Below are 27118 nucleotides of genomic sequence, written 5' to 3' on the forward strand. Positions count from 1 at the left end.
AGAAAAGAAAAGCCACAGTTAGACCTTCCACTCATGCAAACCGGCAAAGAAAAAAGGCGGGAGGCAGTGGAAGGCAGGGAACCCACAACTTAGTCCCCTTACTTCTCCCCCCAAAGACCACCCTGGAGAAGAAAAAATGGAGAAAATAAATGAGAAATCAAATGGGAGTTATGGTGGGGCAGGGGCGACCCCAGCCCCTGCCTCAGGAGAGCGCGGAAGCCTGTGGCCCTGCATCCCCACAGCGGGTACTCCTTGAGAGGGGCCCTGACTTCTGGAATGTATGTGGGAGAAAATGGGGAGGGCAGAGGCCCCCAGTGGGTCTGTGTGTGCATGGGGGCGGGCAGGGGTAGGGGTCCTAAGGAGCAAGGGCTCAGAACCAGGAGCCCAATGCCCCCCCAGGCCCCAGGTTCCTGGGGTCCAAGAGCCCTGTTTTGGGGTACAGGGATACATGCAGAGGAGTGTCCCCCCTCCAATGGGCTAGATCCAGTTAGAAAGGAAATAAATAAGAAGGGTGGGAAGGGAGGCTGGGGTGCGAAGGGCTTGGGCTATTCAGTCCAGACCAAGGGCCCAGGTGATGGAGGCAGGGTGAGCCCAGGCCAAGCCAGGGCAGGAATCACAGTCTCTCTCGGGCTGGGACCCAGATGTAGGGGCCTGAGAGGTCTTCAATGACACGCTTCACTTTGTGGTAGATCTCCTCAAAGCTGTCGCCTTCCACGATGGCTACAAGTAGGGTGAAGCAGGAAGTGAGGCCAAGGTCCCAAGGACACATGACCAAGGAGCCCAGAGCAAGGGGCACTGTCTACTCCTTCAGCCAGGAGCCCTGGATCCCCATGCCCACGGACAGGAGGCTCTTCCCACACCGACCCAGTTGGGCAGCAACATCAACTCTCAGTAGACTCTCTGAACTCACGGCTCATGGGGAACCGGGTGGACTCTCACCTGAGAAGCACTCTGTGAACTCCTGCTCCAGCTTAGTAGCTCTGTCAAAGGCTTTCCGGGCTTGCTCCTCTGTGATCCGCTTATTGATCTCTCTGTCAAGAGTTGAGAGATGCAGATCTGAGGGGTGGGCCCCTCTCTGTAACTCTACCTCCTCCATCCTAGCATGCTAAATTACTTCTTTTTTCTTAGTTGGAGCACATAGCAAACAATATAATTTCTGATCTCCTCTGGGGCTACAAATGAGCTCCCGGCAACCCACCCCATCCAGGACCTCTCTGGAACCAATCCTTCTGGGCTTTAGTCCCACAGAAGGGATCCAGGTTCCAATTTCCAATTGCCTCTGAGGTTTTGATTTGCCCCAGCCTGTGTATGCCCCAGGAGGCTACTGAGAACTGTAGTGCTGCCTAGTCCAAGGCAGCAGAAGGGGGAAAGGCCTGCCATTGCTTCAAGGCCTGGCTCTCAACTCTCAATCCAGCTCTCTGAGCACAGTGGGAATTGCTGTCCAAGGTTCTGAGAGGACAGATCAAGGTAGGAGCCTTGAGAGCCCATGACCACAAGGGTAGGGAGCAGAGGGGGAGCCCCCAGGACCATCAGGACCATACTCACAGCACATTCTCCAGGGAGCGGGGACGGATGAAGATGGCGATAGGGTGCAGGTGGGCCGCCTGCAGCCGCCGCACGGCATTGGCCGAGACATCGAGGATGCAGTGCTTCCCCTGGGGCAGGCAGGGTAGGCGGAGGGGGACCAGCAGGTAGCAGGAAAGGACAGACAGAGGTACCAGGAAGAAACACAGAATATAGAAAGGTGGGGGGCAGGAGAGTGGCCAAAGGGCAAGTGACAGATGTCAAAGGGTAGAACAGAAAGAGGTATGCAGAGTGGCCAACAGAAAACAAAAAGACGTGTGGGGAGAAATGGACGATGGGGAACCAAGCCAAGAGGGCAGGGGAGGGACAGAGTGGAGGAGGCAGAGAGAGGACCCAAAGGATGAGGGCAGAGACAGGGCAGGGGCAATAGAGGTGGGATGCACAAGGCAGACCAGGGCAGGTAGGGAAAGACAGTAAAGGGAAAGGGGTGAAGGAATTAGGATAGAGGGAGGAGGGAGAGGAGGACAGACAGAGGACAGACAGATGGAAGGAATGAGAGGGACAGATGGGAGGCAGGGGAGGCAGATGGAGAGAAGAGCCACAGAGCGAGGGCAGGCAGGGGGAGTAGTAGGGGAAAGGAGTTGAAGGAGGGGTGAGAGGGAGGGTAGTGGGGCCCCCATTAAAGGAGAGAGAAATGAGCAGAGGGGAGTCAGGAAGAAAGGAGGGGACACGTTGAGGAAGGCCAAGCCACCACAGGCAAAGCCCCGGGAAGAGAGGAGAGACGGGGGGGGGGGGGAGGGGGGCAGAGGGCAGTGGGGAGCGTGGGGCCAGGAAGCAAGGGGGGCAGGGCCACAAAAGAGCAGGTGGTCAGGGTTGCCCGAGAGGAGAAGGAGGTGGAGGAGCGGGGTGCACACCCAGCAGGGAAAGAGACAGAGAGAAAGAAAGTTAGAGAGAGCTGGAGGGAGGCAATGGGGTGGGGAGAGGGCAGGAGGAAGAGGATGCAGAGCCCACCAGCTCTCACCTGCTCTGCTACCTCTCGCACAGACTGGACACTGGTCCCGTAGAGGTGGCTGTTGTACTGGCCAGCCTCAATGAACTTGTGCGCCTGAATGTCCTTCTCCATTTTCTCCCGGGAGGAGACAAAGTGGTAATCCCGGCCATCTATCTCATATTCCCGCTTGGGACGTGTCGTATCTGCCAAGAAGTCATCCCACCCCACAAAGATCTAACCACCATCCCTTAATATTAGCCTGCATCAACCAACCCCCCAGGGCCCTCGAGGTCCCAGCTGGTCCTTGGTAGGATGCTGCTGGGGATATTGAGACTACGTAAAACAGAATTTGCCACCCAGGGGCCTCCCAGGCTCAGACCCAGCCTTGCCTGCTGTAGACATAAAAGTGGGCAATCTGTGTCCCACCGTACTCCAGTGTCATGGCCCTGACTAAGTAAGACCTCTGGGGTCCCCCAACTCCAACTCCATCTCTATCCAAGGCCCCTGTACTCACGAGGGACACAGGATCCAAACTTGTCGGGGAACTCGGAGAGAAGATCATCATTGGCACGGTCTTTGGTGGGTCCAAGGATAATGATGGGGCGAGCATAGTGCACTAAGAAGAAAGAGCCAGGCTTAGCCAGCAAGCAGAGTGGGCGGGAGCACATCCGAGGCTGGGGCTAGGGCTCACCTTCCATCTGCGTCACTGTCTCATAGCTCAGAACCGAGTCTTCTCGACCTGGTAGGAGACAGGGCATCTGTGACGGGCTCCAAGGCAGGGGACCTGGAGACCATCTCGCCTGCTTTCCCGAGGATGTCAAGGGAAACTCCATGTTCCACTCATCCCACAGCTTTCCAATTTTCCCTACCTACCCTGTGATCCAGAGCTGGAGCCCCAGTCCTAGAAGAAAAACCAATCTTATGGTAGGTTCAGAACTTAGCTCAGAGACCACCCCCAGCACTTCTCCACCAAGTTCATCGTCTACCTTCCACTTACCTTGGCCTTTAACCTTGACCACTCTCGTCGCTCGACCCTGTGGAATACAAGGAAGAAGAGCAGGGAATAGTAGGGAAATGCTCAGTGAGGTTCCACCCTCTGGACCAGGTGGGAATCCCATTTCCTAGCTGCACCTGGGCCCATGGTACCTCAGTGAGAAGTCCTTTCCCAGGGACTGATGGGAGCCATAGTCCCCAGCAGGGTCTAGCACACTCCCACCGTGGGAGACTTTGTAAATTTCAGTGCCTCTATCAGGAAGGCTGCAGAGCCCCAGGCGCCTCACCGTCGTTTGCTGGGAATGAAGCCAATGTCATCGGTCTCACTGTCAGAGTGGACCCGCCGTGCTTGCCACCACTCTTCATCGCTAGCGTCAATTACATGGAGCACATCCCCAAAGCGGAAGCTCAGGGCCTGGCTCAAGAAACCGCAGTCCTTGGTCTTGTCGTAATCAAACAGGGCCCTGCAGCACAAGGAACTATGGGTCAGGGCCTGGCTGAGAACTCCAGGAAGGATGCACCAGCCACCTCGAGAACCAGCCAGATTCTGGGCAAGGAAACTGCAACAAAGCATGGACTGGTGGTACACACAAAGAAATCCCAAACTGTCTAAGGACTAAAAGCTCTGTCAAGTTTCTGAAAGAGCAAAGATGCAGAGAACAACAATGTGACTAAGGAGAAGAAACAAGCCCCCAGGGTCGCACAGCATCAGCTGGCAGTGAGAATCCAGTATCCTTAGGGACCTAGTAGACTCCAATAGGCGGGGGGAGAGCATGGGTGTGAGCCTCTGAGAAGGAGCACAAGCATCCAGGAGAAACACAGCAGTTGCAGGCTAGGTCATGTTGAATGTGACATGCCCATGGGACAACCCAATGGAGGAGACGGCCCAAAACCGATAGCCAGAATTGGTCTAGGCCTTCAAGATGGTATCAAGCCAGGCCAGACCGCTTTAAGGGACACCTGCATAGCAAGCACAGTGGCAGATAAGGCCAGCCAACTGGACAAAGAAAGAGGATGAAGGAGAGAGGCAGGAAAAGCGTCGAGGAGGAGGAAGTCCTGATGCCTTGTGAGGGGACAGGGAGAGGAGCCCTGAGAAGGGGACAAATGCTACTGAGCAGCCAGGGGGTGGAGCTGAGATGTGTTTCAGCAGTGGTTTCAGTGGGAGCCTAACATGCATGAGGCTCTGGATCCAATCCCCAGCACAGGAGGGAAATGGAAGGAAGGAAAAGAAAGAAAGGGAGGCAGACAGGAGGCATACACAAAGAGCTGCAGTCCTTCCCACTAAGGCTTCCCACAGGGGTGCCAAACTGAAAGAAGACTCAAAATATCCCAAAGCTGGGCATGGTGACAAGTGCCTGGAGTCTAAGGCAGGAAGATTAATAAGTCTAAGGCAGGAGTTCAAACTCAGCCTAGGCAACAAGGGGGGAGGGGAGGGGGAAGGAAGGGGAGAGAAGAAGAGGGGGAAAGGAAGGAGGGAAAGAGGGAGGGAGAAAGGGATGGAGAGAAGGAGGGAAAGAAGAGAAGGAGAGAGGGAAGGAGGGAGGGGAGGAGGGAAGGAGAAAGGGAAGGAGCTAGAGATGCCTGCTGTGTCAGACACTGAACTTAGGTCCTACATGAGAGCTGTTGGGGAAGTGCTTGGGTGATGTGGGCTAGAAGGCAATTAAGACACTTGGGGCAGGGGTTGTTTTCCAACCCAGGTAATATATTCTAGTGGATCAGTCTATGCAGGTAAGCCTATGAACTCCTGGTTGAGCATCAGGTCTGGATGCTGGGAGAATAGAAGGCAGGCAGGATTTAGGGGAGGAGCTGTATGGGGAACAGACAAGTTCAGGAGGAGAACACACGAAGGCCTCAAAGCATCGTTGCCCTGGGAGCTTCTCACCTGATGTAGAAGCCCCTCTTGGGGTTGCTCCGCAGGGATGCAGTCCCTGAGCCCAGGCTACTATTCATAAGCTGTTCCCGAAGATCATGGATCTTGGCCTCGAATCGGCTATACTCTGAAGAAGGACAAGAAGGTTCTGGAAATCTGCCCCACCCTAATCACTCACACACACACACACACACACACACGCACGCACTCACACACGCACGCACGCACACAACCTCCCCCTCCTCCTGCTGAGGCCACCCATCAGCTAAAGTGACAGTTCTGAGGACCATTTTAGCCAATAAGGAAGGGAAGCTTAGACCTGGTACCTTCTGGTTTATACTGAGCAATGATCGTGACCGTCTGACCCGCGTTCTTCAGGGCAATGGCAGCCTGTTCATGGCTGGCATTGCGGAGGTCAACACCATTGACCTAGAAAGTGGAGAAGAGGCTGTCACCTGGGACAAGAAGACAATAATTCTTGGGTCCCAGGGGGTTAGGGAACAGTCTAGCAGGACCAGGCTGGATCCCAGCTAGCCCCTCCCCAAGAGCAGAGAGCTCTGTTCAGGGGGCAATGCAGACCCTTGCACAGGCCTCTCTCACCGATAGGATCTGATCCCCCTTCCGCAGTTCCCCACTGAGGTCGGCAGGGCCCCCAGCGAGGATGAAGGAGATGAAGATGCCTTCACCATCCTCTCCACCCACGATGTTGAAGCCCAAGCCTGTGGAACCACGGTGGATCACGATTCGCCTTGGTTCCCGGGGAATGTCTTCCTCCCCAAGCAGGTCCTTGGCCACAGGGGAGTAGCGCCGAGGGGAAGTGGGGGTCATGGCGGTGGGGTAGTCAGTGCCCAAGTAGCTGCTATGACTGATCTCATTATCCAGGTGCTGAGAATACGCTGAGGGAAGACAGACATGGGTGAGATGGAAATGCTTGGACAATAATACCCACCCACCCATCCTTTCCAGGGAAGCCCAGACCAGGCTCCACCAAGGAAGAGTTCATCTGCCAGAAAGGAGTGTTGGTGACTGACAGCACTGAGGGTTGGGAATTTACATATGACATCAGAGGTAATGATCTGAAGGTCGTATGTCTTTAGTATGCCAGGAATGGTGAGACCAAGGGGGAATAATTAGTCATGCATTTCAGGCTGCCTTTTGGTTAAAAGTGCCTCTCCGGTCTTTCAGTCTATAAAATTTCTCTCCCTTGTGGCTATTTATTTATGTCTTGTTTTGTTTTTCTTTTTTAAAATGGGCCATTTGTGTATTTTCCCATCCTATGAGGTATAGTCCTTATATCCCTGTGGTCTTGCTTAACATGCACCTGCCCCTGTCTCCTTTTTTGCTTTCCTAGGTTTGTCCTAGAGGAAAGCAGACTCAAATTCAATGTGAAAATATTCCCCCAGGGTGGCATCCTGTGCTTCCCACTTTATCACCACAGGAGCCAGTGCCCTCTGCGGGGTGCAGGGCCACATTCTGCACCACCTTTTAACCCCAGCACAGGGGAGAAGCAGTGGAAGGTCAGTGAGTTCCAGGCCAAGGCAGCTGCCTGTCTCTCTAGCCAGGCAGGCAGGTTCTGGTGGGGTCAGCCAGATCTGGCTCAATACAGTGTGCTCTAGCAGACTGTCCCTAAGTTCTTGCAGGTGTTAATGTCTAATTCTGCTATTTGCAGGGATTGCAGAGTATTGCAAATACTCTACAATCATCATAAGATCTTTATAAAGGACTGTCCTACCTGCTGAGTGTTGTGTTCAAACCCACTATCCCACTCAGGAGGATTGCTGCAATCTATAGGCCACCATGGGTAACATGATGACTTTGAAAGTCAGCTTGGCTAAATAATGAGACCCTATCTCAAAATAAAAAAAAAAAATATGCACACAAGTACACGTACACACACACACACACACACACACACACACACACACACACACACACGAATTGCTGCATGGCAACCCTGTGCTTACTCTGAGGTAAGGTTTATATAGAAGAGGGGACGGATGACTAATTCTGTTCCTTACACATTTTCTGGAAGAATGGTATACCTCTAGGTAACCTAGCATCCTCCCAAAGTAACAAAATGATTTTGTAGTGAAGATGGAACCCCAGATCTTTCTCATCCTATATAATCAAAGGATGACAGTCCCCCAGTCCCAAACACATTTGATCACAATTTGATTTGGGTTTTATTCTCAAGTCAGAATCTCACTATGCTGCTCTTGCCTGGTTGGGCTCAACTGATCTTGATCCTTCAGTGTCCTAAGTAGTTGGGACTACAAGCATCCATCACCCTTGCCTGATTTCTAACTTTTTCTTAGGTATTATTATAACCTCATGAGTTTCATATATTAAATGAATTCTGAAAGGCCAGGAAAAAATCCTCTTCAAAATGGCTCATGTGTCTGCTGTGACTCCAATAGTCTTGAGTTCCTTCTTTGGAGCCCTCTAGTATGACAAATGTTAAGGCTCATCTTATACATGTATATATTTCTTTTTTCTGGTTGGTGGGGTGTGTGTGTGTGTGTGTGTGCATGGATGTGTGAGAGAGAGGATGGAAGCCAGGGGTTGACTTTGGGTGTCTCCCTCAAAAGCATTCTCCATCTTATGTTTATTTATTTTTAGTATAGGATGTCACTATATAGCTCTGGCTGTCCTGGAACTCACTAGTAGACCAGGCTATCCTAGCACTCAGAGTGCTGGGATTGAAGATGTGTGCCGTGCCAACTTGCCTTGCGGCACCTCACTGTTAAGTTAACCAGCCAGTGAGCTCCAGAAAATCACCTGTCTGTCTCTGCACCACGTCTCAGAGTCAGGCTGACACATGTGCACCACAGCACCCAGCCTTTTATGGGGGTGTTAGGGACCCCAATTCTGATCTCATGGTTGTAAAGCAAGCACGTTACCACCTAAGCTATCTCCCCAGACCAGCTTTAAATTTCTTTTTTTTCTTTCTTTCTTTCTTTCTTTCTTTCTCCCTTTCTTCCTTTCTTTCTTGTTTGTTTGTTTTTAAGGCTCATCTGTACTTTTTTTAAAATTTATTTTTTTTAAATATGTATTGGTGTTTTGCCTGCATGTATGTGTGAGGATGCCAGATCCCATGCAACTGGAATACTGGAATTATAAACAGTTGGGAGCTGCCATGTGGATGTTGGGAATTGAACTGAGGCCCTCTGGAAAAATAGTCAGTACTCTTAGCCCTTAAGCCACATCTCCAATATCAGAATTTCTTTTAAAAAAAAAAAAACCCGCCAGGGTCTCATGCAGGGTTGGCCTCACACTCACTGTGTAGTCTTGAACTTCTGATCCCTCACCTCCACAGGAGCACTAGGAGCATGTACCACAATGTCCAGCTTTATCCAGCACTAGGGATAAAACTCTAGGCTTCATGTATACTAGGCAAGCACTCCACCAGCTAAACTACATTCGCAGCCATTTTTTGAGACAAGTTCTATATAACCCAGGCTTTCCTTAAATTCTCAACCCCCCAAGGTCAACCTCCCAAACACCAGGATTACAAGTATATACAACCCATCCTGTCTCTTGTCTTTTGCTTCCTGCCAGAGACTGGAAATCATCTTTTTCCAAGGAGCACAAATTATTTTTGGTAGGTTATAGGATTCAGAAATAGTACCAGAGAGCTGGATATGCTCACACACACCTATAATCCAGCCCTAGGAGACTGAGGCTACAGGATTGCCAGTTCAAGGGCAATCTTGGCTACATAGTGAGACCTTGTCTCAAAAAGGAAAAATAAATAGCATCATAAAATTTGAATATGGTGTCTCATATTTGATAAAGAAAATGTCTCATTCCTTCCCAAAATAATGTCTCAGTTATTCTCCCACACACTTTTCCAACTGAACTTTAGACGCGACATAAATTCCAGGGAAAGATAATACTGGAATCCTGATGAGGATTCCATAAATCATGTAATTTGAAGAAGGCTGGTTCTTCCACAAATTAAGATTTTTTTTTTTCCATTCAGGATCAATGGATAAAGATCTGTGCCAACAAGCCTGCCAACCTGAATTTGATCCCCAGGACCCACATGGTAGGAGAGACCTGACTCCCACAAATGGTTCACTGATCTCTACATGCTTATTATGATGTGTTAGCCTGTGAGCACACACATGCACATGTGAAAAATAATAAACACACACACAAATTAAATAAATTTTAAAAAACACTTTAAAAATTTTTTCCTATCAAGAAATATTGTTTTATGTCCTTCACTAAAATTGTATCATTTTTGCCAGACAGTGATGGTACACACCTTTGATCCCAGCACTTGGAAGGCAGAGTCAGGCTACTACAAGTTCAAGGCTAGCCTGGTCTACAGAGGGACTTTCAGGACAGCCAGGGCTACCCAGAGAAACTATGTCTTCAAAAATCTTTTTTCATCATTTTCAATGGGTATGGTGGCACCCACCTGTAACCCCAGCACTAAGGAGGCAGAGGCAGGTGGATCTCTGTGAGTTCCAGGCCAGCCTGGTCTATATAACGAGTTCCAGACCAACCAGAGCTACATAATGCAACTCTGTCTCAAAAATGCTTACCTCATTCATTTTCTTCATCAATTTATTGTATTTTTTGTCAAATTTATATTTCTGTCAAATGATAAAAATATTCCTTTCCTGTTTCTCCCATTCCACCCATAACAAAATGTTACAACAAATTTAGCCTAACAAAATTATCCTGGTTGATAATCACTGATTTAGCCAAACAGTGGTGGTGCACACCTTTAATTCTAGCACTCAGGAGGCAGAGGCAGATGAATCTCTGAGTTTGATTTAAGCCAGCCTGGGATACAGAACGAGCTCCAGGACAGCCAGGGCTACACAGAGAAACCCTGTGTCAAAAAAAAAAAAAAAAAAAAAAAAAAAAAAAAAAAAAGAGAGAGAGAGAGAGAATAAATTTATGCTATGATGCATCTAGACTAAGATCTTTAAATAAATTAACTGAAAACTTAAGACATAAAATGGAAAGTTATTGCCCAGCCTAGATGTATGGGGTAGAGAGGTCCTGCCTCAAGGAGATGATGGGATACTTGGTAGACTTCCTAGGGGAGGTCATACCCTCTCCAAGGAGCAGATGGGGGGTGGGGGAGGGGAGGGGAGTTGAGGGAGGAGAGGAGGGAAAGGGAACTGGGATTGAAATGCAAAAAAATAAATAATAAAAAGTATTTTTTAAAAAATGGGAAGTTAATGGCACATGCCTTTAATCCCAGCACTTGGGAGGCAGAGGCAGGCAGATCTCTGTGAGTTTGAGGCCAGCCTGGTCTACAGAACAAGTTCCAGGACAGCCAGGGCTATTACACAGAGAAACCTTGTCTCAAAAAAAAAAAAAAAAAAAAAAAAGGGGGGGGGGGGTTAAGAATGTAGCCAGACATGGTGGTGCACATCTTTAATTTCAGCATTTAGGAGGCAGAAGCAGGTGGACCTTTGTGAGATCCAAGCCAGCCAATGTTACACAGTAAGATTGTTTCAAAACAGAAAAGTAATAATGTGATTGTACCAAGTGTAGTGCTTCACCCCTGTAATCCCAGCACCCCTGGCTGAGGCAACAGTACTGTTTAAGGCCACAGACTTTTACAATAACAAGAATCTGTAGCATGGCTGGGGCAGGATAGAGCTGTTACAGACAGCTGCTTAGCATGTTCAAGGACTAAGGTTAAATCCCCAGGAAAGAAAAAAAAAAAAAGAAAGAAAAGAAAAGAAAAACAAAGAAGAAAGAGAAGGGAAAAGAGGCAAGAGAAAGGAAGGGAAGAAGCTTGGCTGAATATGGCAGTATAGGCCTGAAACCCCAGCACGACCTTGCCTCAAAAAAGACAGGTGGGTGAGATAGCTGGACAGGTTTGATGGCCTGAGTTTAAACCCCAGAACCCACATAGTAGAAAGAGAGAACAGGCTTTCACACGTTGTCCTTTGACCTGCACACACACACTATGGCATGTCCATACTCACACAAATGAATAAATAAATGATTCCCCCCCCCATTTAAAAAAAAAAAAAAAAAAAAAAAAAACCACTTAGTATAATGGAGCCAGGCATGATGGTACACATCTTTAATCCCAGCACTTAGGAGGCAGAAGCAAGGGGATCTCTGAGTTCAAAGCCAGCCTGGTCTACTGAGTAAATTCAGGACAAAGAGAAACCCTGTCTTAAAAAAAAAAAAAAAAAAAAAAAAAAAAGTATTTATAAATAAAAATTCTAAAGCCAAGTATGGTGACACACATCTGTAACCCAATATTGAAGAGGGTGAAACCATTGAATTAGCACAAGTTCAAAGCCAGCCTTGCCTCCATAAGGAATAGCTGGGGCTACATAGAAAGGCCCTGTCTTTAAAAAAATAAAATGAGCAAGGAAAGAAATAGAGCCCTCTATTCTTTCTCACTTTTCGTTCGTTCTCACTTTTCCTTAATTAATCTATATTCACTCTACTAAGAAGAGGAGGGTGAGGGCTGTAGGGCCTGCGTGTGATTCAGTGGTAGAGCACTTGCTCAGCATGCATGAGACCCTAGGCTCCATCCGTATCACCTTTGCAAAATACAATAATTACTGGAAATTCCAGAACAGAGTTTCCCGTTGGTTAGCGATAGCGGCACCAACACCGGGAAGCTGCTGAAGGCGATGATGAGGAACAGCAGTGAGAGGCAGCCTTGCCTAACTCCTAGAGCGATGTACACATTGCTGGGATTTACTGATGTGAAACATCTGCTGCTGCTGGTTGCTAGTAACCAACTACTCCCTGTCACAGAACCTCTACTCCTGGGTTTACTAAAGGCTTGTTTGAAGACACATGTTTAGTATCATCAGTGATTTTCACATCTGGACTTGATTTTTCTAACTGTCCTCACTATGTAGCCCAGGCTACCCCAGCATTTCCAATCCTCCTGCCTCTGGCCCCAGAATGCTGAGATTATAAGTGTGGGCCACCATCCCCATCTTTCCCACATTTTGTTTTTGTTTCTGCTTTATTTTTTGAGACTGGGTTTCTCTGTGTAGCCTTGGCTGTCCTGGAACTCACTCTGTATAGATCAGGCTGGCCTTGAACTCAGAGATCCATCTGCCTTGGCCTCCCAAGTGCTGGGATTAAAGGCGTGTGCTACCACCACCTGGCAGTTTTAATATATTGAATGGAAAGGTTCCTATTATTAAGCCAACCATGGTTTTCTGAAACAAACTTATTCTGTGGCAACATCCCCCTCTTAATGTACCGCTGCTGAGTGTGGCTACCCATGCGGTGTTCTAAACTTAGGCCTCTCTATTCCGGCGTACACTGGCCCTCTATGTTCCTTCTTCCATGTTGTCTTTGTGACTATGGGAACTGCTCTTAAAAAGTACAATGTGAAGCCTTTGTCTTTTTTCCTTTCTCTCAGTCTCAAGTAGCCCAGGCTGACCTCAAACTTGCTATGTAGCCCAGAGTAGGTTTGAACTCCTGACCCTCCTGCACCACCATGCTCTTTTCTTAAGGATTTGATCAGAACCACAAAACCAAATGGGCCTTGTGTCCCTTGGACAAGAGAATGTCAACAATCGTTTTCAGTGCTTCTTCATGGTTGATTTTCCATCACCTCTCTAACCACCACAGGGCTCAGAGGTGGTGGCCATTTCATGGAAATAGGCCACAGGGGCTGTCATGGAATTGCATGTCTTAGGAACTACTAGGATGGGCCATGAGGAGCTTTGAGGTTTGGAGGGCTCTCACAGGTTGTGATGTCTGGGGGAGCATAGCTGTCACTCAGGTAGGCATTGCTGGGCTTGGCCACCTTTAGGTAGACAACGTCATATGTGTTCTTCAGGGCTGCCACGGCGTCCTCATGCATAACGTCCTCGAGCCCCACACTGTTGACCTGGGGTCAAGGGAAGCAAAGCTCAGACAGAGGCAGAAATGGTCAGGCAGTGAGGCCCCCAGACCTGCACTGAGACCCAAGTCTTGACTAGAACATGATTCAGGCCCTCACCGCCAGGATCTTGTCTCCAATCTGCAACCTGCCATCCTTGTGGGCAGCACCTCCTTCGATGATCTTCGTTACATAGATGCTATTATCTCCAGGGATGTGCTGGTTGCCTACACCCCCTGCAATGCTGAAGCCAAGTCCTGGATGGCAGGGAGGGAAGAAATAGCTGCCTGTGGACCTGGGGAGCAAGCCTTCCAGGCAGGAGGGACAGGATGGGGAGGAGGGGGGAGAGGAGGAAGGAGCTAACATGGGTGACTACTACCTTTAGGTCCTTTGATGAGCTTGATCTCCATGACCTTCTCAGCTGGGGGTTTCCGGCGCATGACATAGAGGCGAACAATAGAACCTGCTTCTTTGAGGGCCTCCACTGCAGCCGAATGGGTCACCTCCCGGACATCCACTTCATTTACAAAAAGGATGCTGTCATTGACCCTAGGAACCACAACATGGGTCTGAGCCAGGGGCTTTCTACTGCCCAACCCTCTCTTTCCAGGATACTAGTTTTCTCTCTTTTTTGGGAGCAGGGAAGGGGGGTGGGGTGGGGGATGGGAGGCTGAGAGGTAGGGGAGTTGGGGGGGGTGGTTGTGGGCAGTGATTCTTTGTGTAGTCCTGGCTGTCCTGGAACTCCTTCTGTAGACCAGGCTGACCTGGAACTCACAGAGGTCCACCTGCCTCTGCCTCCCAAGTGCTGGGATTAAAGGCATGCGACACCACCTCCCAGCAGGTACTAGCTTTCTAAGCCCAGTCTTCTCTCCCAACCTGAGGCGGCCATCCTGGGCTGCAGCCCCACCAGGAATGATCTTGGTGATGAAAATGGATGGGTCGTCACCAATGTGTGGGTTGTCAGTACCACCTGCGATGCTGAAGCCCAGACCTGAGTTACCCTGGGAAGAAGGAGATGAGAGGGTCAGCTCCCCATACTGCCTAATTCTGTTAAGGGATGCAGGAAGGGGTCAGGATTAGAAAGGTGCAGCTTAGAATACACAGGGACACAGTTAAGGGTCTGGATCCTAGAAAACATAGGCACAAAAAGAGGAACACCAGCCCAGAGCCAAGGGACTTTGAATGGAGGGGCTGGCTCTCACCCTTTCCAATGTGATCTCCTCGTATTCCATCTCCCCCTCTGTCCCGTTCACCTGCAACTCCAGCACGGGACAGAAACACAAAAACAGTGAGACAGACATTCTGCTCACAGAACATGCCCCTCCGTCCCCACTCAGGGACTCATTCCCTTCCTCTCTCCTACCCTTCTGCTACAGCCCCAGCCCCAAAATCTAAACAACTCACATATCCTGGGGCTTCTAGGGTATCCGTGTTGACAATCACAGGGGGAGAATTGGCCTGGGAGAGGAGACAGAAGACAAAAAGCTACCTAAGCTTTAACTCCAGAGGAAGTCCATAACCAAAGGTGGGCCCTACCAATCTGGATCTCCTTTTAGCTGGATAGTCAAACCCATTCTACATTAGGGCAACTCTACAAAGGACCCAGTCTGTCTATATTACACAAACATGCATGCACTCACTCGTATACACACACACACACACACACACACACACACACAAAACTCTGCCCAACCCAGGCCCCTGTATGTCTAAAGAGGTATGAGAAGAGAGAGACAGCCAGACGGAGAGGGGAGCAGCAGATGGTAAAGAGTGGGGAAAGGGGGAGCATGCTGGGGGGGATGCTTCTCACCGGATGTAACACTGCAGGGTGTTACATGCATTACGAACTACGCATTACACCCCACGGTTCAGGTCCACTGGGTCCTGCTCTCCTCTTTGGGCCCCCCTTCCTGTCTCTATATCCTAACAATCACCCAGATATCTTCATAACCCTCCCCCAAATTTGTCCCTCACCTTGGCACACATTTGCTCTAAATCTTGCGCCATGAGAATCCGGGGTTTCCCCAGCTTCTGGTCCCTCCCTCTCTCTCACCCACCCGCCATCCAATCCACCCCTTCCTCCAGGGACCAGGTTGCCTAGCAACGGTATCTAAGATCAGCCAAGACCTGGGGAGACCCACCTCCAGGAGGCCTGGTAGTCAGGACAACGGGTGGGGGCGTGGCCTAGGATACGCCAGACTCCCTAGAGCAAATGACTCCGTGAGTCCTCTCAGGCTCTGGACCCGCCCACCGTTAGCCCGGCCAAGAGGCCAGAACGGGTCTATTCCTGGGCGTGGGCGCAGTACATCCTGAATAACCTGCCTTCCTCTCTCCTTTGAGCCCCTCACCCTACGCAGTGCAGAGTGTCAGGAAGGAGAAATGGTAAAAGGCATCCAGAACCTAGCCTGTTTGTTCTACTACCCCCACTCCTCCCCGCCCCCACTTCATCAAGGAAAGGGTTAAAGTGAGGCGTACCCTGGTCCCTGACGTCAGTGGCCTCAACGCAGCCGGTCTCTAGCTAAACTGCAGGGCGGGGATAGCTTTAGATTTGTCCTAGGGGCTTCCCCAATTGCCAGGGCAACCGAAGCCACGTCTCTATGGCAATGAGGTGAGGCTGCCAAGAGACTCCTTCCGGGGGTCCCCAATCTATTTCCTCCTTAGACAAATACTTGAAACCGACCAAGTACGAGGATTCCCAGTCCCTTCCTAAGTTCTCCCTCTCCTGTAAAAGTCCCTCTTCTCCCTTACTGCCATTTCTCATATCTAGAAACCCCCAAACATTTCAGGCCCCTTCATTAATTTCATACCCATGAATCAACTGTCATCTCCGCTACCACCATCGATCCCCACCCCCAAGCCATTGCTGTTGTCTAGTCAATCAGTAGCACACATCCTCAGACCCACCCTTAGACTACAACCTCTCCCCGCACCTAGTCCCTCCCTAACTATTCTTTATCTCAAGTGTCATCCCACACCCTCCCTAGATCCTTGTCCCCAGACTTCAGTTTTCCAAAATATTCCAACCCCAGTCACCATTCTCCGCCCACTTCCCCGTCCCTATCCCAGATTTTAAAAGGCTCTATCCCTTTTCTCTCTTGCCTGTCACCTCTCTGAGGAGAGAGCACTTCATTATCCCCATTCACCTCATCTTCAATCCCTTAACGTTCCAGCTCCAAATCACAGCCCTCCACTTCTCAACCCACTGCCCAACTCCTGTGGATATTAGGGCATCTCCTGTCCCTTCGCTGAAGCCCTGTCCTGAGATTTCCCACCTTCACTTATGGCCTCTCCTAGCCCTCTCCCAGGCACTCCCTAAGCTCTGGTGCCACCATGTCTATGCACTGTACAGCAACTACCCTCTGCACCTGTTTCCTCCCTACCCCGGGCATTAAGGCCCCACCTTGCAAAAGGCACCTAGAATCTTCTTTCACTCCTTGAAGCCACAGAGTTACAAATATTCTGCACTGTTCCTTTTCCTTCCTCCAAGCAGCTTATTGAGCAGCCCTAATTCCCATCTAACCCCCATGCCTTAAGACCCTGGCCTTCCCACTTTTCTCCCATACCTCCCTTGGCCACTTTTAGCCTCAGAGACTGGTACAGCCACTTTCCTGCCTCATCCCTGGTTCACAAGCCTCCTCCCATCCTCTTAGTAAAATATCAGCAACCGGGATCCCCCTTCCTAAAGCACCCCACACTTCTGGCCCCTCGGTGTTCTCCTCAATCTTACAGCATGCGTCTCTAGAAGAGGAGACTGAGAGAAAGGGGGCTGGGAAATGGAAGGTCTCAGAAATAAGGCCTCTCAGGCCTGGAGAGAAGAAAACATAAAAATAAAAGCAGACTGTGAGCACAAAGGAGGAGGGGAAGGGGAACAGGTGGCCATATATAATAAGGACAGGGGATGGCTAAAGACGGTATGGGTGCAGGTGAGACCAAGAGGAGAAAAGACAGTACGATCAGGGAAGGGTGAAACGGGAAAAGGAATGGGCATCTGGAGGACAGAGAGAGACAGACCGACTGCTCAAACCAGGAGAGGGTTGATCAGGCCACAGAGGCCTGAGCTGGGGATCAGCGAGAGGGGGAAGGAGATGCATGCGTGGGAGGAAGAGAGAGACAGCATCAAGAACCAGCCAGCCAGCCAGCAGGACGGGGGGGGGGGGCACGGGAGGGGAGCAAAGGCTGGGGCACAGGAAGAGGCAGAAAGGACCAAGATTTGAAGTCTAAGTCCAGCCAGATGGAAAGAGCTGGAGACTCGGGAACAGGCAGAGCCAGGCCCAGAGGCAGAGATTGGGGGAGGAGGTGGGGATAAGGACAAGAGCAAATGAGGGCACCAAGCACTTGGAACAGAGCTCTGGACACAGACAACTGATGTGGGGGCTGGGGGAGCGAAGGAATGAAGAGGGCCCTGGTACTGAGGGCCCTTCTTGGGGGACCCTCCATCTATCTCAACACACCACACACACAAAAAGGAGGCACATACATTCTGGCATTAGGCTCTGTGCCCACTCCCACTTCCTCTTCTGTGACACCCAAGTGTTTCCAGTCTCATGCCCCCCCCACTGCCAATCAAGAAACATACACCCCCTAACCCAGCCCCAGGAGTCCAAAACCCAGATGCCAGGCCACCCCCAATCTTTTCCCCCATAGCTCTTGCCCTACCGGCCCTTGGGGATTGCTGCAGCTCCGAGGTTCCGAGGGCCGCACTGGGGAGGGGGCCGCCAGGGTCTCCTACCTTGAGGGGGGAGAGGTGGGCGTGGCCCACGACCCCATGGACGGCCTCGAGGTGGGACAAGTTCCTCTCCGCCACGTGCACCAGCTCGGGGGCGTTTACCTGGTTGGGGAGGTGGGCCGGGCTGTGCTCCAGAGGGGGCGTGTCTTCATCTTGGTAGCGGTATTTCTGGGGATGGGGACCGAAGCAGCCATCACTGGGCCAGCCCAACGCCTCGGGCTTCAGGCGCCTGCCCCGACCGCCTCCTTTTCCCCCCACCAGTGCAGTGCGGAAGGCCCTGGGGCCTGACCAGCTCCTCCCCCTCCCTCTCCTCCAGCCCATTGGCTCCCCTCTCTCCACCCTCCCGACAGCCCCCTCTCCAGCCAAGGCCTCAGCACCTCTCATCTCTACCCAAGTCCAGGCTCCATTCTCCAGCTTCCTACTCCCCATATCCCAGGGCTCTGGATGTCTACCCCACACTCCACCATTGTCTTCAAACCTTTCTCAAGCAAGGCTTCATTTTCCATTCTATCCTTTTAAGAGTTCAAGCATCTGACCCTTGTACCCTCATTTATCCCAAGTTCTTTGCTTCCATAATTATCTCCCACTCTCGCACTCCATCTACTGCCCTGCTCTACACCCCACCCTCATTGCCCATGCCTCCTCATTGCAGCTGGCTCACCAGCACCTTGTATTGTATGCCTGAAACAGGAACCAAAGTCAGGTACTTCAGCTAGAAAGTATTGCCGTCAGCAGTCCCTAAGAAAGGCAGGGCCAAACCTGCCCCGCTCTTCCTTCATTAGCCTCACTCACTCCCAATTACTCAGCAAAGGGGCCCCAGAAGCTAGCTGGCTAATCCGGATATACTGGACAAGAATGGAATGGGAGAGGAAGCTGGGGGGGGGGGGGGACGACAGAGGCAGGAAGGCTGGGGAGTGGGAGGAGCAGAAAGGGTGCCAGGCCCCCTAATTGAAAAAGAGGATATAATGTTAAAACCGAATATCTAGCCTCCCCCTGATTTTTGGAGGTAAACGGCTCAACATGACTCCCTGCCCAATTAACCAGCTGCCAGGACGATAGCCCCCAGCCAGCTTAATAGCAACATCAGTAAAGGAGATTAACTGGGGATCAGAAAGAGGGAATGTGCAGATAGAAGCAGCAGTGAAGGACTTCAAGTCCACCTGGACCCTTCCACATCTACCTCTTCTAGGCCTTCCCCTCCAAAGTTCACAGAAGCAGAACTGTCAAAACTCTGGAGTCAAGAAATAGGAGAGTACCACATGCAGGTCTCCCTCCCAGACCTGAGAAAACAATACACAGTCACAACTACACATGGGCAGAATTTCCCTCCCAAGGTCTGAGAAACTGAAAGTACCAACATGGGGGGGGGGGGGAACGCAACAGTTGCAAGATTAAGTAGAAGGACGCTTATCAAGGATAGTCAATGCCTGATGCTAGATTGTGATTCTTAAAAGTCTGAGGATGATGTATCAAATTGACTGTAGATTAAGGGTGCAGTAGGAGAATTAGGGGAGGCAACTGGTCTTGTCAACAAAAGACTCTCATACCAGGATACAAAGGCAGCTAGAGTTAAGCAATGCCGTGAGTTGGACATGATGGCATAAGCCTTTAATCCCAGAGCTTAGTGGGCAGAAGCAAGTAGATCTCTGTGAGTTTGAGGCCAGCCTGATCTATATAGAAAGTTTCAGACCAGCTAGGGTTACATAGTGAGACCCTGTCTCAATTAATAAATAAATAGATACACTCTACATGTTTTGTTGTATAATGTAGAATGTTGTAGAATTTTAAGGTGTGCTACATTTGTTTATGCTGTGGAACATTGTTTTAATGATGCAGATATATCCCAGTCTTTAATGTTGCATTTGTTTAACTCTGGAAAACTGTGATTCTTTGCCTAAAACACCTGATGGGCTAATAAAGATCTGAAGGGCCAGTAGAGAGGCAGGAGAAAGGATAGGTGGGGCTGGTGGGCAGAGAGAATACATAGAAGAGATCTGGGAAGAGAAAAGGAACAAGAGAACAAGAAGAGGAGGACACTAGGGACCAGCCACACAGCCACCTAGCCACCCACAGAGTAAGAGCGAAAGTAAGAATTACAGAATTAAGAGAAAGGTGAAAGCCCAGAGGCAAAAGGTAGAAGGGTTAATTTAAATAAAGAAAAGCTGGCTAGAAACAAGCCAACCTAAGGCCAGGCATTCATAAAAGAATATGATTCTGTGATTTATTTGGGGTGGCGGGTCCCCAAAAGAACAAAAAGACCTAAAGAGTAAAGAGTATAAAATAAGCAACCACAATGTTTGAAGAGCCTTAAAGAAGGAAAATAGGGCTCACCAAGTGTGGGTCACAAATTTAGACAATGTTGAACTTTTGATGTCAATAAAAACCTGTCTGCACTTTGGAAGTTGAGGCACAAGACTTTGAAGTTCAAGGTCATCCATGGCTACATAGTGAGTTCAGGACCATCCTGAACCCTATTTCACAATGTCCCCTCCCAAGAAAAAAAAGCAGAGAGAAAGGGAAATACAGGCGAAATAGCCCTCCTTGAAGGCTGAACTGTCTTGGATTAGCAGTTCTGAATGATCAGGTAAGCAGCCTGGCCACTTCACAAGCTGGAGTATAATGCGCTAGGACAGTAAATGCCCAACAGGAATTGCCTTGAATTCCCTGCAAGATAAATTAAGCAAGACAAAAACTTGCACCTCCCAAGTTTTGGAGACTGGGGAAAACTTGAGCCCAATCTCCCTTCAAGATCACCCCACTTAACAGGAAATTTCTAAATCTGAGCAATTGCCAGGTGCACCAAAGAAAATGGAGACATGAAGGGAGACAATCAATCATTTATTCTAGATAAGAAACAAAGGTAATTTTTTATCATAGTGCGTCCCGACATCTCCCTACTCCACCCCTCTGATGGGGAAGGACTTGCATCTGACAAGAAAAGGCTTCGGAGATTGGCAGACAATGTGAGGGTCCACAAGAATGAAGAACCGAAGTTCTCAAAATGTAACTGTAAGAGTTAGGGCCTACATTGAGTCCCTGGAAATTTTACACTGAGAAAGGAGTAGGGATGGTAGGAAAACAATTCTGACATTGCAAAGCTGGGGGTGGGGAGGTCGACCCCTCTTAGTCCTGGATTACAGGCCATCTGAAGTCAAACAGGATTACAGGCCAGCTGAAGTCAAACCCACTGGGTCCTGACTAGCACTCTATGCTATTGGGGCAAGTCTGCACCCCCAATATGTCCCCTACCTTCAAAGCCACAGCTGCACAGAATGACCTGAAACCGGGGCTTGCACCCCAAAAATAGAGGGGTGTGCGTTAAAGTGGATAACAAGAAGTACAACCCACTCTGCCTGTTTTCAAGAAGTTGCAACCCAGAGACCCCAGCCAAGCAGAGGGAAGAGGATAGCACTTGAAGCTCGCATCCTGAGATGGGGTGGGGGTGGGGGGTGTCTGGGAAGAGGGAGCGGGCCGGATCCCGTACCGCGGCACGTACCACGCAGAGACACATGGAGGCGAATCTGTTCCGAGTCGACATGGAGAAGGGGAGGGGGGCTAAGGGAAGGGTATAGGTGGGATAGCAAGGGTGCTGGGTTGGGGGAGGGGGAGGGGCTGAGGGGGCGGGGGCTGCGGCGGCCGCGGCGACCGGAGGCTGCGGCCAGGGAAGGGGGGGCAGCGCCTGCGCAGTACGGGAGAGCGTCATGATGGGAGAGAAGGGTGAGGGGAGACCCTCTTGGCTACCAACTTCCCTGATTACAGCTATTTCCCTGCAGACTTCAACCTACCATGGTATACTCGTTTTTCGACCCCTCTACAAATACTGACACTTGCAAACTTTAGCAATTTATCTCTCTGGTTCCCTTATTTCTTAATTCTCCACCACCCACAAAACACAAGCCTTTAGCTATTACAAAACCCCCAATGGGTATCTAGTCAGTACTGTACTCCTAGACTTCAGGGGCAGTGACAGCATTTCTCTCTATATCTTCTGAGGACTACCACTATTCTCAGGCCCCCACCCTAAGCCTCTTACTGTAAAAAAGTCTCATCAGGTTTCAAAGCATCTACTCTGACAGAGTTTCTACAGCCCACCCAGCCCCACCCCAAAACTGAACAATGTTTTCTTTTCAAGACTTAAGAAGCCAATTAAGTATTATTTAATCTGCCTTAAACCAAACCTTCCAAATTCAGTTGCAGTCTCTTCATATTATGCCCAAACACTTGCCTTATATTAAGAAATATTTTATCTTTTCCTTAAATTTTTACTGCATTTGTATGTGCGTGTATGAGCATATGCACACGTGCACATACATGCCTGGGCTGTGGCATTTGCGACATCAGAGAACAATTTTAGGGAATTGGTTTTCTCCTTTCACCAAATATATATGTATATATATATATAGATAGATAGATAGATAGAGATAGAGATGATATAGATAGATATAGATATAGAGGGAGAACAGTGTCTCATGTAACCCCAATTAGACCCAAAAAGTTCATGTAACTGAGGGTGACCTTGAACCCCTGATCCTCCTGCCTCTACCTCTCAAACTCCTCCACCTCCCAAGTTCTAAGATTACAAGCATGTCCACCATATCTAATTATTCTTCTCTTTACCCGTCAAGTTTGTAAATTTTCTGGCTGCCTCTCCCCCATTTCAACATCCTCTCCATGATTCTGAGCTACTTTTTTTTTTTTAATGGTTTTTTGAGATAGAGTTTCTCTGTAAAGCTTTGTAGACCAGGCTGACCTTGAATTCACAGAGATCCTCCTGCCTCTGCCTCCCAAGTGCTGGGATTAAAGTCATGCTCGACCACTGCCTGGCTCTGTGCTACATTTTTGTTGGAAGATTTGCTCCCAAATATATTTCTTTTGGGTGGGTGGGGGAGGTTGAGACAGGGTTTCTTTATGTAGCCCTGGCTGTCCTAGAACTGACTCTGTAGACCATGCTGACCTCAAACCCACAGAGGTCCTACTGCCTCTGCCTCCCAAGTGTTGGGATTAAAAGCATGCACCACCACCACCCAGCTCCAAATATATCTTTTGCACCCAAAGGTAGAAATGGTGGTGCATGTCTTTAAGCTCAGCACTGGGGAGGCAGAGGCAGGCTTATTTCTATGAGCTCCAGGCCAGTCTGGTCTACATAGTGAGACCTATCTCAAAATAATTTCACCAAGGATCTAAACCTCAATTTACAGTGACCCACAAATCTTTCAGAATATCTCAAAGTACCCCATGTCACTTGTCTTTCATCCTTTCCCAAACACCTGAACTTGCAAACCTCAATATCCACTCTCTAGTGAGAGTTCTCCCCAAATCAGCTGTCTACAGAATATAAAATTCCCACCTAGGGCAAAAGGCGTTAATGACCTCTGTAGAATCTCACCCCTGCACTTATTGGCATCTGTTAGGTAAGCCCCCCCAAGATGAACCCCACGTCAATGTCCTACTTTCATATCTGGATAAAATGCATGAGTCCTCAGAAAGAACCAATGGGAACTGGGCTTGTACTCAAAATTCCTTCCAAATCTAGAAAATGCATAGGCCCTTCTTCTTCCACCAGCAGGCGCTATGGGCTAGTAAGACCCTCTCCCATCCCCCATTTCCTTTTTCCCTCCATTTTCCGTTTCCCCGTTGCTTGGCAACGCAGCAATCAAGGACTTTGCCGTCGCCTAGCAACTGTCTCCCTGGAACATAGAGCTGAGGTAGGAGGGTACGGTACGCTGATGAAATCTGAAAAGGCCTCCATCTTAGGAAAATTGAGACGTCATATCTCCAACCCACGGATTCTCCTTTCCAAAGACCCCCGCATCCCGCAGTTGCTTGGACTACCGCCACACGAACCCGGTCTCTTTTCGGTACAGAAACCACACCCCGCCCGTCCTGGGTCAGCCCCGCCCTCACTTTGGTCTGGCAACCTAATCCCTCCTCTTTCAAGAGCTGCTGCCGGCCTCCTCCGATAGAGTAAGCCGACTCCACCCACCTGGCTCTATGAAACCACGCCTCCCTCTGCTTCCCGCCCATTCGCTCCCCCGGCCTCGCCCACACTATCCTTCCCACCACGCCCCTGCCGACCAATGAATGAAGCTGTTGGCCACAGCACCGCCCCCAGTATCTTGGTTTTGCCCAATAAGGACCACCCAGAGGACTTAACCACTTCGCCTCCGGGTCCCTGGCCAAAAGCCCCCTATCTTTTCACTACTTTTCCCCCAGCCCCCATTTGTTCTGCTCCGCCCTCCGCCACCCTCGCCCTGCCCTCAAGTCCGCCACGCAACTTCAGTCGTCTCTGGTTACCATGGCAACTGAGGCAGCAGCGCGGGGAGAAGGGGGAGGGACGGGGGCGGAGTGGGAGAAAGCTGCTCTGAGACAGAGATACTGGCAGAGACCTAGTACCGAATAAGACTCAGAGATGGCTGTAAAGCAGAGTTTTCACAGAACACAGAGCTGAGCACATATTAAGTATTCAATAAATGTTGCTTAAATTACTGCAGCAGTTTATAAATATAGGCAACGAAAGATGGGAGGGCCATCAAACAGACCAGGAGAGATCAGTGACTACAAAGGCTGGCTGAGCATTCCCAAACCCACCCACCCCCAGCATTTTCAGAGGGCAGAAGCCGTGTGCCCCCTACTGGTTCTTCCTGGGCTCCCCGCCACTGCCCTGGATAGAGAGAAACCACAACTCCCAACAGTCCTATGGACAGGCACACTCTACCACTGAGTGATCTTGCACTTCAAGGCCTTATGGGAGTTGGAGTCCCTCCATCCTAAAGGCTGACAAGTTTTCTGGCCAATGAATGTGGCAAACCTGGGTCTCCAAATCTCAGTAAAACCCGAATGCATGATCCTCTCTGCGAGCCTCCTACTTTCGCGGGTGCTCAATCATGTGCTCCATCAAATACATAGGAATGTGGAGCAGAGAAATGAATAAATGCATCCACCCAGAATAGTTACCAGTGCAGGCAAGCCCCTCACCCTTACTGGCTGGCATTCATCTGCTCACGTGTTAGAAGCAGAACCCACACATTCCAATGGGTTTCCTATATACGTACATCTGTACACAGGTGACAACAGCTAGGAAGCCAAGGCCAAGGATTAGGCCTAAGGACAAAAGACTGAAAGAACACAAGCAGACACTCAAAGAGGGCCAGAAAAGCTGAGGCACAAAAATCTACTGGAAACTACAGGGGATGAGAAAGCCAGCAACCTGGAAGGAAGCCCAAAGCCCACAGAACTGGAGAAAAACAAGCAGCCCTGTAGATTGGGCGAGGGGTACAGACCTAAAGTCTTCAGCCCCCAATCGCTAATCATGCTCACACGTGCACAATGCATGTGTATACACATGTGTGAGTTTGTGGCAAGGAACATGTGTGTCCTCAGCTCCCTCCCATAAGAAGCTGCAGTTCCCACTAAATATAACCCCCTCCCCAGCCTGTGACTCACCCGGACCCCGCCTCCCCCGGCCCCCACTTCCTGTCCCACCCCCCAGCCCCCAGCTGCCTGCCACCCGCCCAAGCCTCCCTCCATACACCAGGCTTACCAGTCCCAGAGTCTGGGAGCAAACAACCTAAACATCCTACCAGGAGCTTGCTTGGGCTTTTCATCCCAGATCTCCCAGGCTTTCCTGGCTCTAACTACTGGGACCCTGTACTCTTGTGCATCCAGGCTCTGCCAGCCCTGCTCTCCTCCTACACCTTTTTTTATCCCAGTAACCTCTTCACCCTGTAAATTTTCTGAGACCCTTATACCCAGGTGTCCTCCCAAGAGTCAGGTGTAACAGTCCCCTCCATCTGCTCTTCTGGTTTTTTTGACCAGGAACTAGATGAAATGTAGGAAATAGGGATACTGGACACCTGCCTGGACTACCCCCACATTTTGCATCACCCACACAGTCCCCCTTCTCAACTACCTGTTCTGTACCCTCCTACCCTTCCTTGGAAATGGCAATCTCAGCTGTTGCAACCTTCTGGCTCTCATGGGAGTACCCCAAATCCTAATCTCAATCTCACCTGGTCCATTATGTCAGGTAATTCTGTATCAGGCCCCAGCTCTCTGACGATTCCCAGGCTGCTCTATTCCATATAACTAAGCCCTAAATTAACAATTCCCTCACATCAGGAGCATCCCAAACATATCTACAAGATGTTCTGTGTCCTGAAGGGCCACCCTTACCTGCCAGCTGACATCCCCAGACAAACCAAGTACTCACAATCAGTAACCTTTACCCTCATGCCAAGAGACCCCCAAAACTGGTCAGCACCTAGAAACCAGCTTTTCCTTTGCCCAGGAAGGAAGAGAAACACCCCGAAACACACACACTCACACATAGCCCACCTTCCCACATAGATGAGCAGAACTCCCATGTGAGCCAGGCAGGCTTCTCCCTAAATAAATTGCCCTCCAAACACTGCTGGTGAACACCAAAGCCCACCAAGCCACCCCAAACACCAAATTCTCAATTTCTCTATAGGTAGAAAATGATCACTCCAAGGAGGCACCTGTGGCCAAATCCATTTTCTCAAATGTGAACCCCAAAACTAAACTGTGACCCCTCTAATGCATCAAATTACAGATGCTCTCAGTCCAGTGTCTGCAGCCCTAGATAAGGCCTACCTAACCCCTCTCCACAAATTCATTACCTACTCCCCCTCCCCACTGGCATCCCCCACATCATGCTTACCTTGGTTGTCACTATACAGAGACAGTCCATGTTGGGGGGCCTGGCCGCGGAGGCGAGTAGGGGGCTCTGACTTCATTGGAGTTTTGTTCCTCCCCTCAGTGGGTTCTCACCCCTCCCCCCTCCGCACCCCACTTTTGCAGGGGGGGCCAGGATGGGGGGAGGGGTGAGAGGGGAAAGAGAAGGTTGGAGAAGAGAAGGATAGGAAAGCGTGGAAGGGAGGGGGAACCCTAAAAGGGGCTCCCAAGTGAAAGGGAGGGGGCTTGAGGAGCACACCCCGATTCTCAGGAGGGGCAGGGGCACCGGGGGCTGGCAGCCCCGGACTTCTGGGGCTGGGGCATGAGCTGGGGTGGGGGAGGGGAACTGGATTTCGGGAAGCCCCGGGATGTGCAGGGGTCTTGCCGAACGGCCAGGGGCTAGGGGCCGTGGCGGGGGAGTGGGGTGGGGGGGTGGGGGTTGGAGATGGCAGCGGCCGATGAAGCCGCGGAGCCGAGGAA

The 27118-nt window shown here is 50.2% G+C and overlaps 1 protein-coding gene across 15 annotated transcripts; it reads right to left on the bottom strand.

Annotated features, from left to right (window-relative positions):
• Window positions 1-27046, bottom strand: Dlg4 (discs large MAGUK scaffold protein 4). 15 transcript variants are annotated; one of them, XM_051180163.1, is made up of 20 exons: window positions 26625-27046; window positions 17948-18112; window positions 14623-14676; window positions 14421-14471; window positions 14095-14219; window positions 13598-13767; window positions 13339-13475; window positions 13083-13227; window positions 5979-6274; window positions 5705-5807; window positions 5391-5505; window positions 3796-3972; window positions 3513-3549; window positions 3389-3416; window positions 3207-3254; window positions 3030-3131; window positions 2546-2718; window positions 1546-1655; window positions 940-1031; window positions 1-720 (listed from the first exon to the last, which is right to left on the bottom strand). In XM_051180163.1, the coding sequence occupies exons 1-20, from the start codon at window positions 26652-26654 to the stop codon at window positions 614-616; spliced, it is 2265 nt and encodes a 754-aa protein (XP_051036120.1). In that variant the 5' UTR covers window positions 26655-27046; the 3' UTR covers window positions 1-613. The 15 variants fall into 15 exon arrangements, 14 of the variants coding, with proteins under 14 accessions (XP_051036120.1, XP_051036119.1, XP_051036124.1 ...); XM_051180162.1 differs by having other exon boundaries at window positions 14421-14479; window positions 14622-14676; window positions 26625-27045; XM_051180167.1 differs by having other exon boundaries at window positions 18047-18112; window positions 26625-27044.
• Window positions 27047-27118: the final 72 nt, after the last annotated feature.

This window comes from Phodopus roborovskii, unplaced genomic scaffold (genome assembly GCF_943737965.1).
Source record: "Phodopus roborovskii unplaced genomic scaffold, PHOROB, whole genome shotgun sequence".
NCBI lineage: Eukaryota > Metazoa > Chordata > Mammalia > Rodentia > Cricetidae > Phodopus > Phodopus roborovskii.